Consider the following 18,194-nt stretch of genomic DNA (forward strand, 5'->3'; position numbering starts at 1 on the left):
GTGTAAAATCACGCTGTGGCCTCCTTCCACACTTACTGAGTCTGTTCCTCCAGAGAAAAGGAAAGCTAAGGACATCCCAGGGACGGGGGTCCCTGGCTGGGGGTTCCCTGGTGGAAGTTGAAGGGCTCCAGAGGCCCAGGGTAAAAAATCAAAAGACGGGGTGCTGTCTACTGACCCCCAGGGTCAAGCAGCCCACAAGCATAGACAGGTGGGTCTATAAGCCCTTCAGAGGGCAGGTCGGCTGCCTGGACACACACCCTGGGCACAGACATGTCCCCACATGGCCAAGTCCTCCCCAAGGGACATCCTCCATCTCTCTCTCTCCCTCTTCCCCCCTTTTTCATTCTGTTCTTCTTCCTCCCTTTCCGACCTGCCTTCCTGTCTGCCTCTCTTCTCTGCCTTTTTTCTTTGTCCCTGCCTTTCTCTCTCCCTCTCTCTGCCCTTTTCTCTTTCCTTATCTTTCTTCTCCCTCTCTCCTTCTAGGTTCTCTCTTTCACCTCTCTTTTGGTTCTGTCTACTCTCTCTTCCTCTTTCACTGTTAAGGACAACACAATGGAAATGGACACCTTGATCTACGCATCTCAGCCCCCCAGCAGCCCCCACTTCGCGACTTGACTTCTGTCCTCCTGGTGATCCCCGCAGGTGGGAAGCGCTTCAACTTCCTCTTCTCCAATCCAAGTGATTTTGTCGCTTCTTCATTCATAAATCCAATAACTTGGGAGGCTCCTTCCCAGATGCTACTCCTGTCCAAGACTTCCCTACCACTGAGGAGCTGCCTGGGGGAGCCCAGACCCTGAGGTCAGGCCCTGAGGTGGCCTGACCCATCCATCTCCCTCCTCCTTCTCCCAGCTGCCTTGCCTCTGAGCAGCCACCCTCAGCTGACTCACTCAGATGGAGATTAGGGGTGGGGGCAGGAGGAGGAGTTGGGGGTGGGGGGAACCGCCCTGGTCGGCTCCACACTGTTTGCCCAGATGCTCTTTGGAGCAGAGGAGAGCTAATTACAGGGAGCGGCTGTGGGCTGCTGGGCGCCTAGGTTGGCCACATTGACTGCGCTCCTGCGCTCCAAGTTGACGCGACTTTTCCAAAAGTGTCTGGAAGGCCTGAAGAGAAGCCTTAGGGGTCTGAGGACCCAGCGGGCACAGATGAGCTGCCCCCCGACCCCCTAGCCCTTGGAGGGGACAACCTGCATAGGGGTGCGCTTTGGCGGAGGAGCGCACCGTACCGTCTGGCTTGGCCAGGACAAGAGTTTTCGGGAGGCCTCCTGGCTCAATGCAGAGACTTGGTGGGGAGAGGAAAGAACCAGGGCACGGAGGGGGGTCGACTGGGTTCTGAATGGCAGGAGGAGCTGCGCCAGAGGGCTGGGCGCGCTGCGAGGCTGTGCGCGCAAGGCCGGGGGCTGTCTCCACCTCTTCTGGAAAGTTGGACCTATGAGTGCGCTGCTCTCCTTACAACTATCAACAGCCCAGGAGGGCGAGCGCGTGCGAGCGCGGAGGGGGGCGCAGGACCCTCGCGACTTCTTCGCAGGGCCCCAGCCGGGCCGCCGCTGTCCGAGGCCGCCTGAGAGCCCTGCGCCGGCGCCTCGTCTCCACGCAGTGTGGAGGCGCCCCAGGGGCTGTCCTGCCACCCTCGGCGGGATGCCGGCTGCCATGCTCCCCTACGCTTGCGTCCTGGTGCTGTTGGGAGGTAGGTGCCACCCTCCCCCCACTGGCTCGCCGCCTGAGGTCAGAAGGGAGGGAGCTGCCGTCTGATATTCCTTGGGCTTCTTGGGGACTGCTGTGTGGGCAGGTGAGCCAGGCCGGCGGTTCTGCGTCTTGCGCGCTCTTCTCCAGCCTCACCTGGCCGGGCACCTGCTGCACCTCCAGCCTCCTCCTGGACCCTGTGCTGGGAAGCCGGGCGCGGAACCACGTGCGCGCCCCTCTGTGCTCAGTGCCCGCGCGGCCTGACCTCCAGGGATCCCGAGCCCACTGGGAGCCCCTCAGCAAGGCGCAAGCTCCATGTCACTGGGCTGCAGAATCTGGTCTTGCCCACTGCATCCTAGATGGGCTGGGACTCAGAGATGGTGTCCTACAGCAGAGCCGCAGCAGAAGTGAGGGGAGGGCACAGCGACCCTCACACCCCTCCTCAAATTCTGGTGCCCAGAAGGCTTAGGGTAGGGGGGCAGGGAACCCAACCCCCCGAAGAGGGGATCGCGTCGACTCCAGAACTAACTGCCCTCCAGCTGCCTCTTCTTAGAGGATAGGAAGATCAAAATTCTGTAATGCCCGCTGACCGTGGTGTACCACCATTGGCAAAAATGACAATAATAACCACAGTGTGCCGGGCTCACCCCCAAGCACCCTCACCTTGTGAAGGATTAAGAATTCTACCCCTGGAGTCAGATCACCTAACTCAGAAGTCCAGATCAGCTTCATATCACCCTGTGTGAACTTGGACAGGCATGTCCATCGGTTCTCTTAGCCTCAGCTTTCTCATCCGTCAAACTGGCTCACGAGATCCTCACCTCTGTCTGGGGTTATTGTGAGGGTTACAAGAAGGAGAGCAGGAGAAGCGACTAGCACACTGCCCAGCCCTGAGGCGTCCATCCTGCAGGAAGACACAGCTGAGCACACTTTTCTCCACTTACAGGCAAGGAGCAAAGTCAGGTCTCTCTGCAGCTCTTCAATCAGCCCAGAATTTCTCAGCTAGATATCGGAAAAAGAGATGAGCTGGGTCTGAAGGAAGGTCTAGGGACGATGTGTAGATGGTTTGAAGAGCTGCAGACGTCTCCGCCAAAAGGGGACATTTACCTCAGGGCTGGGGCGAGAGGTCCCACGGCTGTCCATGGCCAAGCAGTTCTCACTGGGCACAAAAATAGGCCAGGAAAGTAAGACTGGAAGGAAGGGGGCGCGGAGGGGATGGCTGGGCAAAGAGTGTGTGTGCTTGCCCTGTGGGCACAGAGCTGGGAGGGGGAGGAGGAGGAAGCTGTGTCTTCATTTCTCCTCCACCTCCTCCCAGGTGGTTCCATCCCGTGGGGATGGGATGGGCCAGCCCAGTAGGGCACATTTCCCCAGAAACCTGCAGCCTTGGGCACAGCACAGGGCCGTTGTCCTTGGCAGGCCCCGTGCTTCTGTCTCGCCAATAAAATCACCGCCAGTGTGGCTCTCTGGTGTCCTGCTGCTTCGCTCCCAGGTGGCCTCTCGCCACCCCAAGTCAGGCAGATTCCACAGGAGAGAAGCCGAGAGTACCCAGAGGCCTGGGTGTACAGAAAAGGCGGCTGCGGAGCCTGCGGTTGAGACCCAGGGTCTCAACCCTGGGGTGACAGACCCTTGTGGGCTGCCTTCACAGCTCCTCGCTCTGAGCTGGGCCTCATTTTCCACTGAACCCTTTTCCCAAAGCCCTTCTCACCACTGGCTGCATCACCAGGCAACAAGTTCCTTGTACTTTAGTGAAAGGAAACAGAAACCTTTTACTCCTTCAGATACTTAGATAATTGAGGTACCTGAGCGGAGGCAAGCCTGGACTTCGTGTCTCCAGGTTCAAGAAACTACTGTAGGCACACCAATGGCCGCACACACACACACCCCACCAGGGTTTCTCAGCCTCAGCACTGTTGACACTGTGGTCCAGACCCTTTTCTGCTGGGGGCCATCCTGTGCCCTGGAGGACATGGAACACCATCTTTGGCCTCCACCCCCCACACGCCAGTAGCAACACCTCCCAGCTATGAAAACCACAAACGTTCCCAGAAGCTGCTGGATGTCCCCCGGGACATCCATTGTCCCCGGCTGAGACCCACTGGTGTGGGCAGATCAAATTCAACGTTCAGATGAATCTGTCGAAAATCACCAGGTTGGATGGATTTTGTTATTCTTGCTCTGAGCAATCAGGAAATCAAAGGCTCAGTGGGACCTCAAGAAAAACAACACAGTGGCAGTAGTTTCCAATCTAGACGTTGATTTTTCCCACTTGTCCTCTCTCCCCTGGTCTCTGAAAATGTCCTCCCTGGGGGTGGCAGGAGCTAGCTGTGGGTGAGGGTGGCTAGTTGCCGGCTGCAGCAGACCCTCGTCAAAACCCTGCATCGCCAGATGTGTCTTGTGCCAGCTTCGGTTCACTCCTCAGCAATTTCTGGCTCTTAAAAATCTCCTTACTCAACAATTTATGCTTGAGGGGGAAAATGAAAAACCACAGCTTCTTTTTTTCCCCCTCTCATTTATATTTCTTTTTTCTAATTTCAGCCCTGCTTTTATCTCTAGCCATATACTTTGCAATGGCAAGTTATCATTTAAAGACAGATTAACTAGGACAAAATCACAGGCTATTCCATAATAAATTGTTTGTGGATATGGGGCTCTGTTTCAAAACTGAGAGTGAAAGCTGGGGAGAAAATTAACTTAGTAGATGGGTCCAAAAAATCAAAGGTGAAAGGAGATCGGTAATTGTATTTATTACTTAAAACAACAACAAAAAAAAGTTTTTGAATGAAAACTTCCTCTCACCACTTGGATCATTGTGGCCAGCTGTTTCACTTGTATTCTGACTGACGCTGGAATCTCCAAAGTCTAAATAGCTCAAGACAAACAGAACAGCTTCGTTGGTTTCCAGACCATCCGGATGGCAAACTAGTAAGAAGCTACATGTGAAGAACTATTTGGGAAATGTATTGGACGCTCACTATGTTCATGGAAACTGAAAGCCAAATGAGCCCCTGTTAAGATTTCCAAGATATAGTATAGCTGAGTCCCTTCATGGTTCACCTGAAACTATCACAACATTGTTAATAGGCTCTACCCCAAAGCAAAGTAAAAATTTAAAAAGGCAAAACATAAGATAAAAGACCTGGTGCAGCCAAGTAAATTAATCAATCAATCAACTAAAAAGAACCCAATGCAAAAAGAGGTCACTGAGTTCGGTTTGAACTTGAGGGCAGTTCAGGCTGAGCTGGGGGTAATCCGGGGAAGGGACTGAATTCTGAAGCTGGTGCCAGAGGTGGCCATGAGTTGTAGCCAGGTGGTGGGCAGTGTGACTGATCCTCAAACCAGAATGGCTTTCAGAAGCATATTGCACAAAGCCAGCCCCCGACCCAGAGTGCGGAGTGCAAGGGTCATGGTGAACAGATGTCCCAGAGAACATCAGACGTCCCTGTGTGAAGGACCACCACGGGTACACCAGGGAGGCAGGACTAGTCCTCCAGGACCTCCACCAGTGCACTGGGAGGTTGGTTGGTCTTGGCTGAGTTTAACACGTCTTGTGTGCTATGGAGAGCTTGAGAGCAGCATCTTAGGAACTGAACAGACCTGGGTCCCATCCTGGCTTTGTCACCTTCCGGCCCTGTCACCTATGTCCCCATTAGCGAGTTGGGAATGATGATAGCCCCACCCTCCAGGGACACTCGGTCCCAGCCAGAGCCTCTGTCCAGCTCAGCTGTGTTCATACCCGTGCCTTCTAGCTTCCCTGGTGGCTCAGGGGTTAAAGCGTCTGCCCGGAATGCGGGAGGCCTGGGTTCGATCCCTGGGTCAGGAAGATCCTCTGGAGAAGGAAATGGCAACCCACTCCAGTACTCTTGCCTGGAGAATCCCATGGAGGGAGAAGCCTGGTAGGCTACAGTCCATGGGGTCGCAAAGAGTCGGACACGACTGAGTGACTTCACCTCACCTCTCCTTCGAGCCCCTGTCAGTGCTCCTGATCCCTGTGTGACCCTCCTCCCCGCACACTTCACAGACAAGCTTTCTTCCTCCTGAGAGAAGGTATCACCAGCCACCACCAGGATATGGAAACACACTGTCAGCCTGTCCTTCAGGCCATGCCCCTTTCCACCACAGCCTATACACACACACATGCTGTTCCTCTGCTTAGAACACTGTTCCCTGCCCCAGCCTCCCCTTCTTCTGCAGATTTGGATGTAAATCCCTAGTCGTGAAATTGCTGCAGCAAAATATGTGTATAAATTCTCCCCAGAGCTTTCCTTTCTAATGGTTTGCACAGTCAACAACCTCCATGGATGGGCTATGAGACCCTGTTCCCCACATCCTTGCCAACCTTCATCATTACTTTTCTTTAAAAATCTTGCCAGTGGCAATGCCTGGTTTATTTATACTTGCATTCCATCAGTTATGAGTAAAGAAGAATGTCTGTATATTACCCCTTTCATTGACTTTCCTATGACACGTCCGGTAATCTCCTTTGCCCATTTTTATATCGAATTTTTAAAAAATATTTTCTTCTTATTGATTTGTTAGTGCTTTTTATATATAGAGAAGTAGCTGTCTCCCATATACATTTTCCCTAGCTTTCTGTTTGTTCACCCAAACTTCCTTAAAGAGAATTTACTCTTTGTTCCTGGTCTCTTTCACATTTATTCCACTGAAACATGCGAAGGCATGTGGTTTCTAAGCAAAATGTGCATTTTTTCACCCAAGAGGAGAATAGATGGCCAGATAGTCTTACTAGGAATGACCACATATGGTGTCTGTGTGTGAAGGAGAAACTGACTTTCCTTAGGGGGAGAGATACAGCCCAAGCACTATGTTAACAAGCATCTCATAAGTGATACCCCATGATTCTTGCAACCTCCTGTGCCGTGGGCACCATTCTACAGATGACACAAGCAAGGCCACACACCCAAGGTCGTCCAGCCTGCAAGCCCAGGGGCTGAGATTTGTGGGCCCCCAAGCTTCCTGCTTCAGCTGCCCTCTCCTGGGGCAGTTCAGCTCAAAGCTCAGGCAAGAGGCTCCCTGCCCTGCTGCTGCTCGAAAGAACTGGGCTTTTGAGCCAAGTTTGGGCGCCGGGAGATCCACAGGCTCTGTGGCATCTGGGCTGATGGTTTACATAACACGACTTAATGGGGAAGATCGCAGCGCAGAGACCACAGGCATGCTAACAAGAACAGCGTTTTAAATCCCCAATTAAATGTTAATCTGAGAGTTGTTGAAGAGGGAAGGATCCTAATTGTCCATCTGCAAAGGCTGCAGAGCTGCGGGGCTCTGGAATTCGGCTTCCCACATTCCAATTCCGGCTGCTCCATTTGCTGCAGATTACCTCATCCTTCCATGCCTCAGTTTCCTCCTTCATGAAGTTGACCCCAAGGGACTGCTATGAGAAGTCGGTATTGCTATCCATGTGGAGCATTTAATACAGCACCAGGCACACAGCAAGGGCTTGGTGAGGTCACTCACATCACTGTTAAGGTGACAGGACACTGCCCTGCAAGGTCCAATCTGGGGAGTATGCTATCCTTCTCCTTGCGGGATTGGGGGGCAACTGCAAGGCAGTCTGGGATGTCAGGAGTGTGGCTGGGGAGGAGGGGTCAGAGAGGCTGATGGACAGAGTCAGAGGAGGACAGGGATGCAAAGTACGAAAAGGGAGTCAGAAGCCTGAGTTCCTGCTTTCAAAGGCATGTGGGGGTTTGGGTTGCCTTTGCCTGGTAGTGGACCCAAAGTGCCCATCCAGTGGGTGGGGTGGCACCATGTATTTCAGGAAGGAGGGATGGGGGAGGGTCTTTGTGAGGAAAGCTATGACAAACCAAGACAGCGTATTAAAAAGCAAAGACATCACTTTGCCAACAAAGGTCCAAATACTCAAAGCTATGGTTTTTCCAGTAGTCATGTATGGATGTGAGAGTTAGACCATAAAGAACGCTGAACGCTGAAGAATTGATGCTTTTGAATTGTGGTGCTGGAGAAGACTCTTAAAGTCCCTTGGACTGCAAGGCGATTAAACCAGTCAATCATAAAGGAAATCAACCCTGAATATTCATTGGAAGGAGTGATGCTGAAGCTGAAGCTCCAATGCATTGGCCACCTAAGCTGACTCATTGGAAAAGACCCTGATGCTGAGAAAGATTGAAGGCAGGAGGAGAAGGGGGCAAGAGAGGATGAGCCCTGGGTTGGGAAGATCCTCTGGAGAAGGGAATGGCTACCCACTCCAGTATTCGTGCCAGGAGAACTACGTGGACAGAGGAGCCTGGTGGGCTATAGTCCATGGGGTCCCAAAAAGTCGAACAAGACTGAGCAACTAACACACATGCACAGAAAATGGACTTGTCGACACAGTGGGGGAAGGAAAGAGTGGGACAAACAGAGAAAGTAACACCGACATAAACATACTACCATGTGTAAAACGGATAGCTGGTGAGAAGCTAGTGTATACACAAGGAGCTGAGCGTAGGGGTCTGCAGTGAGCTAGAGGGGTGGGATGGGGGAAAGGGAGGAAGGCTCAAGAGGGAGGTGATATGTATATAATTATGGCTGATTTGCATTGTTGTATGGCAGAAACCAACACAACATTGTAAAGCAATTTTCCTCCCATTAAAAATTTAAAAAAAAAAAGTAAAAAAGTCAACATCCACTGGGCACCTGCTTTTGTTAAGCTTTGTAGGAGCATTATATTACTTCTTTACGATTGCCTTATTGTTTGCACACCGCAGTCATTGCCATTTCATGCCTGAAGAAATGGAGGCCAACAGGCTAGGGTTCCTAAAAAGTTTGCAGACCAGTGAGCTCTTTGTTGCTCAGCAACCATCCACAGCATGTGAGATACCAACCCAGTAATTCCACACAACTCACTGCTCCCTGGTGGCCCTAAGGTACTAATAGTCTGTCTACACAGTTAGCTCAGGGACCAGGAGACCCATTCCTCATCTCCGAGAGGAACCAGGGAAGGTGGGATCCTTCACAAATGCCAGGGAGATCCATGGTGCTACCTGTTGGTCTCATTAGCAGTGGAGGGTGTGCCCTGAGTAATCCTTTCCCGCCACCCCCTTCTCAAGTCTTCTTCTGTTCGAAGCCAAACTGCAGTGGACAAGTGCTGGGTCTGCCTGCCTAGGTTCCTTGCTCCCTTTTTCTGCCAACAGCAAAGTTTCCCTTATTGACTCTAGTCCTGGAGGACTTGTGAGCCAAGGTGCCTCCCCTCCTACCTGGGACATGAATCTCAGGCCTGTGCCCATAGCTATCCCAAGAGCTCAACACGCATTACAAAATCTGAGCTGCCCTCTCCAAACCTCAATATTAAATTATACAAAAAGGGAGAAGCAAAACAGTCGCTCACACCCAACCCTCTTCTTGCCCCCAAATACGGGTAAAAACAGAGCTCAACACAGAGATGTATTTAGCTTGGAATTACCAGTGACCACAGCAAAACGAAATTACTTGTCCTCTGAAATGTACAATTAAGAGTTGTTTTAACATGTGTTTTTGGTGATTGGGTGTGGTTTCTAGATAGTTTGAAACTGAAGCCTACTGTTTGGTCCATCAGCTCTAACCGGATTCAGATGGGCTCCGCTTTCCTTAGCAGCAACCCCAAGTTAACTGAAATGAAGACCAACTTGCCAGGGGGTGAGAGTGCCTGGGCTTTTCCGGTTGATGTTTGCCCTTATTTTTTTTTTTTTACAATAGTTTTACATTTCATCTGCTTTTACAGGGAGGTCAACTTAAAGTAACCAATGAAAGCTCAGAAAACTGTTAACCTGGTGATGGAGTGACTAGCTGCGTTTTCCTAGTTAACCCCACCCCAAGCCTTCAGGGACTATAGATGCCTGTTTGGCGCCAATTCAGAGATGTATTCATCTCTGCCACAGTGAAATGCCATCATGTTTAGCAGTGAATTCCTGAAAACTTCCTGATGCTGACTTCCTGAAAACTTGGTGTTCTAGATACCAGGTAAAGAGCTTAAGCCCAGTCCCATTATATCAGGCTATCCATTATCACTGCTGTCAGGGGCCTCAGGGAATAGAGGTTAGGATACCGAGCTTCCAGAATCCTTTAAGGGCTTCAACAAAACGTGGAATCGCTTGGAATTTGCATATTCATCATCATAGAGCTTCTCAAAGTGTTTGAGGCCAGAGCTGCTGGAGTTCATTATTAAGAGGGTAAAACATATTCCCCTGTTTACACAGATAATTTGCTCAGAAAGTTCTTTTTTTTTAAATCCCACTTAAGTACAAACTTCTTTCTCTCTCTCCTCCAAATTCTAATTTAGAAGAATTAAATGAATGAGTATGCATTTACTATGTTTTTGGATAACTTGGTATAATTTCAACTCAACGATGGAAACATTTCTTCATTCAAGTATTCTTCAAGGGGTGTTCAGTGGATGCTGACACTGTGCCAGGCACTGTTCCACGTCTTGGGGACACAGGCATGAACAAGATGGGCCTGGTATGGCTTTCGTGGGGCTTGCCTTCCAATTGAGTGGTGGGTTGGGGTGGGGAAGCGCAGACAATAAATAAGAAACGAGAGAATGACTGACAGCAGTGGCACTATGGAACGAAGGAAAGACGGTGACTGGGGAGGTGTGGCTGCCAGAGGAGGTGAATTGAGCTGCTTGGTGATAGGAAGAGGGGGTGTGAGAGAGACCTGAGAGGACCTGACTAGGTCTGAGGCCCAGGAAAGGAGGTTGAAGATCCCGAAGGAGAGAAGAGCTAGAGGGAGGGGCGTCTGGGCCAGGGGACACCATGCTCCCGGGTCACATGCTCTGAGAACATGGGGGCCTGCTGTCTTGGTGGTGGGATGGGATGTGGAGCAGAGCCTCAGGAGCCTATGCTGGTGAAGGTCACAGCCAGGGACAGGGCAGAGCGGAAGGCTTGCGTCTGGAGAGCTCTGCCGGACACAGCAGACACACCAGCCCCAACCGCAGATGAGAAATGAATGTCCACCCGACCTTGGTGACTGCTGCTGAGGGTCTTGACCACAACACCCAAAAGTGGTCCTGACACAGGTGAAGGGAGTGAGCAGTCAACAGGGTCTGAAGCCAGGATGAGGCCAGCCTCCGAGGTAGACACGGGATGGAGATGAGACTCCACAGAGGGCATGGAGATGTGAGAGTGGGGCCCATGGCCTTGGTGAGAGAAGGACAGCAGCTGGAGGTGACGTCTAGCAGGAGGTGATGAGGGTCAGGGCAGCCTCCGAGGATGAGAGGCTTTGGTCAGAGGGAGGAGGACCTGTGATCTCCAAGCAGCGCCGGCTCAGGACCTGCCATCAGGGAGGCTGGCATTCAAGTGGAAACCAAGGTTCTCAGGGATGGGAGGTGTGGGTTTGGCTGGTCTCCACGTCCAAACCGGACTCCGCGTCCAAACTGGCAGCCAGTTCAGGCAGACACCTTTGAACTTCCTCTTCCATCCCTCCCAGCCCCTTCAACCCTTTTCCTGGCCAGGTGTGTCCCATCAGCTCCCACTGGACAAATGGCCTTTCTTTGTGTACAAGGGCCAGTTCAGGATAACCAAGGGTGTGAACAGAGTCCTTCTTCCCTTAAGAAATTATATCTTTGTTAATCAGAAATGCAGTATCTGAAGCCGCGCTTAAGCATCATCTAATAGGTCCCCAATTACTGAAGGGGTGCATTTTGGGGGCTGAAATTTCAGCCGCACCACCACCAGTCTGATTATCTTGCTGCTTCCCTCCCCTACCGAAAACATTTCATTATTGAGCAACACGCTTTCGAAGCTAGTTTACATTGTCTTTGCTTGGCTGACCTTGTATGCTATTGAGTTGGAAAATGTGGTTTGTATTGTAAGGCCTCTTAATAATGTTTTTTTTTTTTTTTTTAAATGAGGGACTTTTCCATTGCAAATGAGACAACACCATATTTAGCACAAAGAACGCCTCTGTCTGTTTTGAAACATAATTTTCATTAGCTAGGTTTTTCACCGTAAAGAGGATTTAAATCTTGTTTTAAAAACAGTCTGCCCCCCACCCACCCACCTGCAACACATATTTCCGTGTATCCCTCCATAACAAAGGTCTAGAAAGACAGACAGATTGATAGTAATGGTCTGCTGGGAAAGGAGGTTGAAGGCTGATTAAAGGGAATTCTGCTGCCCTGCCTTATTTCTTAGTAATGCCAATACACTAATAGGGGCTAGATAGAGTCCTGCCTCCACCAGCCCCGCAGGCAGGGGCCAGTGTTATGGGTTGAATCGTACCCCTCCACCCTGCCCCCCAAAATTCATATGATGAAGTCCTAACCCCAGAACTCCGTAATGTGCCCTTCTTTTCGGAAAGGGTCTTTACAGACTGATGGCATTAAAGTGAGTTCATGGGAAGGGGAACTGTAATTCAAAATGACCGACATCCTCATAAAGAGGAGAACCAAGGTGAGGACGAGGGGAGGGAGTCATCTGCAAGCCCAGGAGAGAAGCCTCAGAGGGAACCCCCCCTGCCACACCTCTACCTGGGACAGCTGGTCTCCAGAGGGAGGGAGAATCCATTTCTGTTGTTTGAGCCCCCAGTGTGGGGGGCTAGGTGATGCTCCCCTGGGACCTAATGGAGTGAGGCATGGGTGGGGCGGGGGTCCAGTGTCCTCCTCCCTGAAGTTGGACAACAGGCCCAGCCCCCACCCAAGCAGCTCTCACGCTGGCACCGCTCCCCAGTCCCTGTCTGCCGTTGGCACAGGAAGCCAGGCAGTTTTGGAGGGATTAGGACCATCGCATCTCACCCACCTGGCCCCGCACGGTAACCACGTTCCCCTGTTCTGTCCTCAAAAGGCCCACTGAGACCTTAGCACTGCTGACTAGGTGTCTCACGTCCCCACCAAGATCCTATGATCCCCCTCAGCTGGGTCCCCACACGGCTCCTCCTCTTCTCGGGGCATCCAGGCCTCTGTGGGGCTCCTCCTGGGCGTGCCCTGCCCTAGGCCCTTCCTCCCCCTCCTCCCCCTGCCTTCCCCTCCTCCCCCTGCCTTCCCCTCCTCCCTTCACCTCCTCCCCCTCCTCCCTCCTGCCTGCTTCCTGGCCCCCTGCCGGCCCACCCAGCCTCCCTCACTCTGACACCCCTCCCTCCTCTCTGGCTATCCCTCTTCGGCCATTTCACAGGCTTCTATCACTCAAACCAGCACCAGCGGAAATTAGATGCTGGCCACATAGCCGCTATTGCACGTGAATCCTAGTTCCTTGACCAGGGATGGAACCCATGGCCCCTGAAGTGAAAGTGGAATCTTAACCACTGGACTGCCAGGGAAGTCCCCATATATGTAATTTTAAATTTTCTAGTAGCCACACTTTTAAAAGGAAAAAAGAATAAAATGAAATTGTATAATTACATAGTTTGATTCAGTGACTTGATGGACATGAGTATGAGCAAGGCATGCTGCAGTCCATGGGGTCATAAAGAATTGGATGCAGCTGAACTGAACTCATAGTTTGATTCATATTTAAAGATATTCTTATTTAACCCAAGATATCCAAAATACTATCATTGCCACACACAACCAATATTTTAAAATTATTGAGAGTTGGCATTATTTTTTAAATAATGTGCAATAATATTCAAAATATTCAAAATTTGGGGCACAAAATTTCCATCAGAAATCATTATATATTTAAGGTTTATAAAATTTACTGTTGAAAAGGAGAGGCACACGCTTACCCAAGTTGTTCCAGAGCTTAAAAGTGTTCTAATAACTGAACTGAATTTTAGTTTTTAAATGTGAGCTAAAATCATGTTTCTCAGAAAAGGGGCATTAGATAAAACTGGAGAAAATCTGAATAAAGTATGTATGGACTTTAGTTAATAATGTACCAAGATTGATTGTGTAATTGTAGTAAGTGTGGGCTTCCTAGGGGGCTCAGTGGTAAAGAATCCGCCTGGCAATGCAGGAGATGCAGGTTTGATCACTGAGTGGGGAAGATCCCCTGGAGAGGAAAATGGCAACCCACTCCAGTGTTCTTGCCTAGGAAGTCCCATGGACAGAGGAGCCTGGCAGGCTACAGTCCATGGGGTCACAAAGGGTCGGGCATGACTTAGCCACTGAAGAGCACAATGACAACAGGCACTGCCCTCACAGAAAATGCTACTAACAGGGGAATCGGGGCTACTGTAGATGAGGGCTCTCTGTGCTTTCTTCCCAGCTTTTCTGCAATCTGAAACTCTCCTCATACTCTCTTCTGCAGCCTCGATCCCCACAGGGGTCCCTGTGAGCAGGTCTGAGTTCAGACCTAGCAACGAAAGTGAAAGCTGCTCAGTCGTGTCCGACTCTTTGCGACCCCATGAACTATACAGCCCATGGAATTCTCCAGGCCAGAATACTGGAGTGGGTACAGCCTTTCCCCTCACCAGGGGCTCTTCCCAACCCAGGGATTGAACCCAGATCTCCTCTTTCAGATGGATTCTTTACCAGCTGAGTCACAAGGGAAGACCTCACACGCTTGCAAATTCACACAGTGACTTTTGTTTTTCATATAGTTTGGCTTGCCTATCTTTTTTTGTTTCACTCCAAGTAGATCAGAATCTCATTAACATCTCCTCAGTGCCACTCATAAGAAGCCCTTTCCCTTTTCCCTAGCCCCTGAGTGCAGGCATAGCCTCACCCATCCCTGCCTGGCGCCAGGAAGACCCCCAAGGGGTCCCCTGCTGCCCCCCATCTCTCCCCTGCAGGTCCATGCCCCCTCAGTTGCTTCTGCCTGAAGCACCTCCAGGGCTCCTTTGCCTCCAATACGGCCCCACCTGCCCAAACCAGCCTTCTCCACCCAGGCAGTCTCCGTACCCTGTGGGCCCCACTCTCCCTGCAGGTAGAGCTGCAGCTGCAGCAGCTTTCTGTCCTCCCCTTGCCCATTTCCAGCTCAGCCCATCCTCAGGGCCTTTGCATGTGCTGTTCCCTTAGCTTGAACATACTTTCCACGTGTCATTTCTCCAAATTCCCCTGGACCACCAGCCAGGGAGCCCTCCTGGCTAGCTTTCCCCTTCACTCCCTCAAATCCATCCTCAGCATTTGTTGTGATATTTCATCCCTGAGATTATGTGAACACTATCTGTCCCCACTCACCCAGCACAGCACCCACCATCCCACCTCCCACACTCCACTCTAGGGACCCACCTCCCTGCCCCACCACACACTGTTGATTTATCTGGGATCTGGCTCCCAGGCGGGGCTGTGAACCCCTCCAGGGCACAATGGGTTTTATTCTTCTTTGAGTCTCTCCCACACCTGACCCAGGGTTTGGCGTAGATTATTGCTAAATAAAAGCTGTAATTGCATACACTAAAACTTCTTTTCAGGATTCAGAAAATCAACCTGAACTCATTAACCTCGGGGGTAGCAGGACTGAATAGAAATGCCCCCTTGCCCTCCTCTGCTCATAAAAAATATTCATAAAGCGTGAGCGTGGCCGCAGTTCGCCTCGTGGCAGGCCCTGTGCTCAGCTCTCCACCACCTCAGCTCTGTGCTTTGTCCCTGTGCTGGAAGTGAGTGATGGGGCTGCATGATCACACAAGCAGTGACCCCAGGGCTGAGGGTCCTGACTTCTGCCAAGGCTGGAGGAGAGCAAGGAGACAGCACTTGTCGTGTGGATGGTTGGGTCAGTGCCGAGGAAACGGGGGTCCCTTAGTAAATGCAGCGCATCACAGCCTGGCGTTTGATGTTCTGGGTTACAACAGTAATCACATGCATGGACTGAACGTGGAGTACTTCACCTGTGTTACCTCTTTCTGCACAGTAAGCCTCTGAACCCACATATAGATGGAGAAACTGAACTTCTCCCTCAAAGCCACTAACCTGGATTCCAGCCTGGATCTGCTGGGTCCAGTCTGGGCTCTAGCCACCATGGTCCTTGCCTTCAAGGGGCCTCAGCATGGAGGTGAAGCACAGGTGTGTACTGGGAGCTAGGGAAGCACAGAGGCCCCCTCCTGCTCCTCGGGCAGAGGCGTGCCTTCAGTAGGGACATGATGCACAGCCTGGTTAGATGACACAATGTGATCCCAAGGCTCTGGCGTGCCTTCTTAAGACCACACCCCTTTCATGCACTGATCTGCAAGAGGGCAGCTGTAGACATTCACACATGGAGCCTAGTGGGTGTCACGCTCTGCTCCCAGTCTTGAAATTCTTAACTTTCTGAACAAGGGCCCTGCTTTTTCAGCATGCACTGGGCCCCCAGTTTATGGAGCTGGTCCCAGTGGCCAGCATTCTTGGATGCATCTGGCAGGAGTGGCATGACCCTAGGCAGAAGTCGGCTGAAGATGCCCATGATCCCCAAGTGCTGCATGAACAGCAGTCATCGCTGGGAAGGTGGTAACCAGAACCTCCCTTGTTCCCTCTGGAGACAGTGAAGTGGGGCTGCAGGCCAAAGAGGGAACTGGAGGGCAGGCTTGAGACAAGATCATGGGGAAATTGTCACTAAAGAGGTGACATCTGAGCTGAAGGATGAGAAGGAGCTGAAAGGTCCAAACGAGCATTCCTGGGCCAAGGAGCTGCCAGTGCAAAAGCCCTGGGGTTAGTACAAGCTGGGCGTCTTAGTTGTTTCTGGCAGCTGTTACCACATGGCTATTACCACATGGCTATTACCATGGCCTGGGCAGCTTCACCACAGATGTGTTTCTCCCAGTTCTGGAACCTGGGAGGCCCAGGATCAAGGTGCCAGAAAATTCCATATCTACTAAAGGCCTGCTTCCCTATCTACCTTCTTGGTGTGTCCTCGAGGGGCTCAGGACTTTCTCTTCTTATAAGAGGGCTAATCCCATCCTGGGGGCTCCACCCTCATGACCTCATCTAAAATGAATGTCTCCAAAGGTCCCCACCTCCAAATGCCATTGCACTGGGGGGCAGGGCTTCAGCTTATGTATTTGAGGCAGGCACAAACATTGTCACAGTACTGGGTGTGATTACAAAAAACATTGACAGTAGATCAGTGTGTGATGTGCCAGGTGCTGGGAGAAACTAAGAGAAAGGAATTGGAGGCAAAGACTGGGTTTTGAAGGACTCGGAAATGGGAAGGATTTTAAATAGGTACCCACTCACAAATAGGTTTTTATGGCATAATGTTTGATAACTATTAATGCAAAAAAATAAAAGTAGAGCTTCCCTGGTGGCTCAGATGGTAAAGAATCTGCCTGCATGCAAGAGATTCAGGTTTGATTCCTGGGTTGGGAAGATCTGCTGGAGAAGGGAATGGCAAGCCACTCCAGTATTCTTGCCTGGAGAATTCCATGGACAGAGGAGCTTTGTGGGCCACAGTCCATGGGGTCACAAATAGACACCAGTGAGCCCATCTCTTACGCCAAGAACCAGAACTTTCCTAGTATCTTTATCCTTGTCTATTTCTTTCCTTCCTGAATTTTGTGTTTTCCGTTCCTTGCTTTTTTCATGGTATGTATACCCTGGATGTAAGTTTGTTACCTTTGTTGCTTGTTCTTGAGCTGAATAAGTTACCACCTGCTGTGCATGGGCTTCTGGGCTTTGGCCACTCTGTATTAGGTCTCTAAGTTGTGTGCGCATGGTGTTCAATGTGGCTGCCGTCATGCTTTTTCACCGCGCTGGGTTATATTCCGATATGTAAAACAGTCTAGATTGTCTTTCTGTTCTTCGGTCTGTTACATTTGTTTTCAGTTTTAGGCTATTACAAGCAAAGCTGTTACAGACATTCTTGTACTTGTCACCAGGTACACGTGTGCAAGAGTTATAAAATCAGTGTCATGATCTATTAATGCATCGGGAAATCACACTAGAGGACCTTAATCTCTGTGTTTTCTTAAATGTTTTGTTTTGTTGCTACTGTTTTTAGAGAAATACTGATTTTAATTCAACATAATAAAGCAAACTCTAGGCATCATTTTTCAGCCTAAAAATTGACAAAACTACTGAAACAAGGGAAAATTTCCCCCGTATTTGATACATGGCTCCAGTTACCAAAAGAAAAATGATGAAAATGCTAAAACATGAAAAGAGAAGCCTAAGATTGTTTAAGTATATGAAAAAACTCCCACAAAACCTGTCAACATTGTTCTACAAAACAGCACCAGTAAGAAAGGCATGGCTGTCTCATGGTAAGAACCAATATCATTTCCTAAATCCTCCGGTTCTAAAATTTGCATGTGTGAATGCTGCTTGTTGATGTAAAATGGATTTCTGACCGTGAGTACCAGCAAATATTTGTAAAGCCCACTGGTCTCACATTGCTAACTTTTATGATGTTCATGTATGGGAATGGTTTTATAAAACACCAGGGTTCCCACTAATCTTTACCTACACTTGCTATTTGGGGAATTCCTGATTTTTGCTCATCTCGTGAGTGTAAAATGTTACCTCATTGGGCCTTAATTTCCATGGCCCTGACAATTAATGGGCTGGAATGTCGCTACCGAGCTTTACTTAACATCCTGTTTTCTCTTCTGTAAGATTCTGGCTTGTGTGTTGCACCTATTTTTCCACCGTGTTGTTTTTCCTTAAGATCTATGGGACCTCTTCACATTCTGTACATCAGTCCTTTGCTGGTTCTCTGTGTGGCAGCTGTCTCC

The 18,194-nt window shown here is 50.4% G+C and overlaps 1 protein-coding gene across 1 annotated transcript in view; it reads left to right on the plus strand.

The window, feature by feature from the left end:
- Nucleotides 1-983: 983 nt before the first annotated feature.
- APCDD1L (APC down-regulated 1 like) overlaps nt 984-18,194 on the plus strand; it is a 49,577-nt gene continuing 32,366 nt past the window's right edge. Inside the window, exon 1 of the mRNA XM_069548219.1 lies at nt 984-1,683. Within this exon, the coding sequence (XP_069404320.1) occupies nt 1,428-1,683 (256 nt within the window). The 5' untranslated portion in view covers nt 984-1,427. The remainder of the gene's footprint in view (nt 1,684-18,194) is intronic.

This window comes from Ovis canadensis, chromosome 13 (assembly GCF_042477335.2).
Source record: "Ovis canadensis isolate MfBH-ARS-UI-01 breed Bighorn chromosome 13, ARS-UI_OviCan_v2, whole genome shotgun sequence".
NCBI lineage: Eukaryota > Metazoa > Chordata > Mammalia > Artiodactyla > Bovidae > Ovis > Ovis canadensis.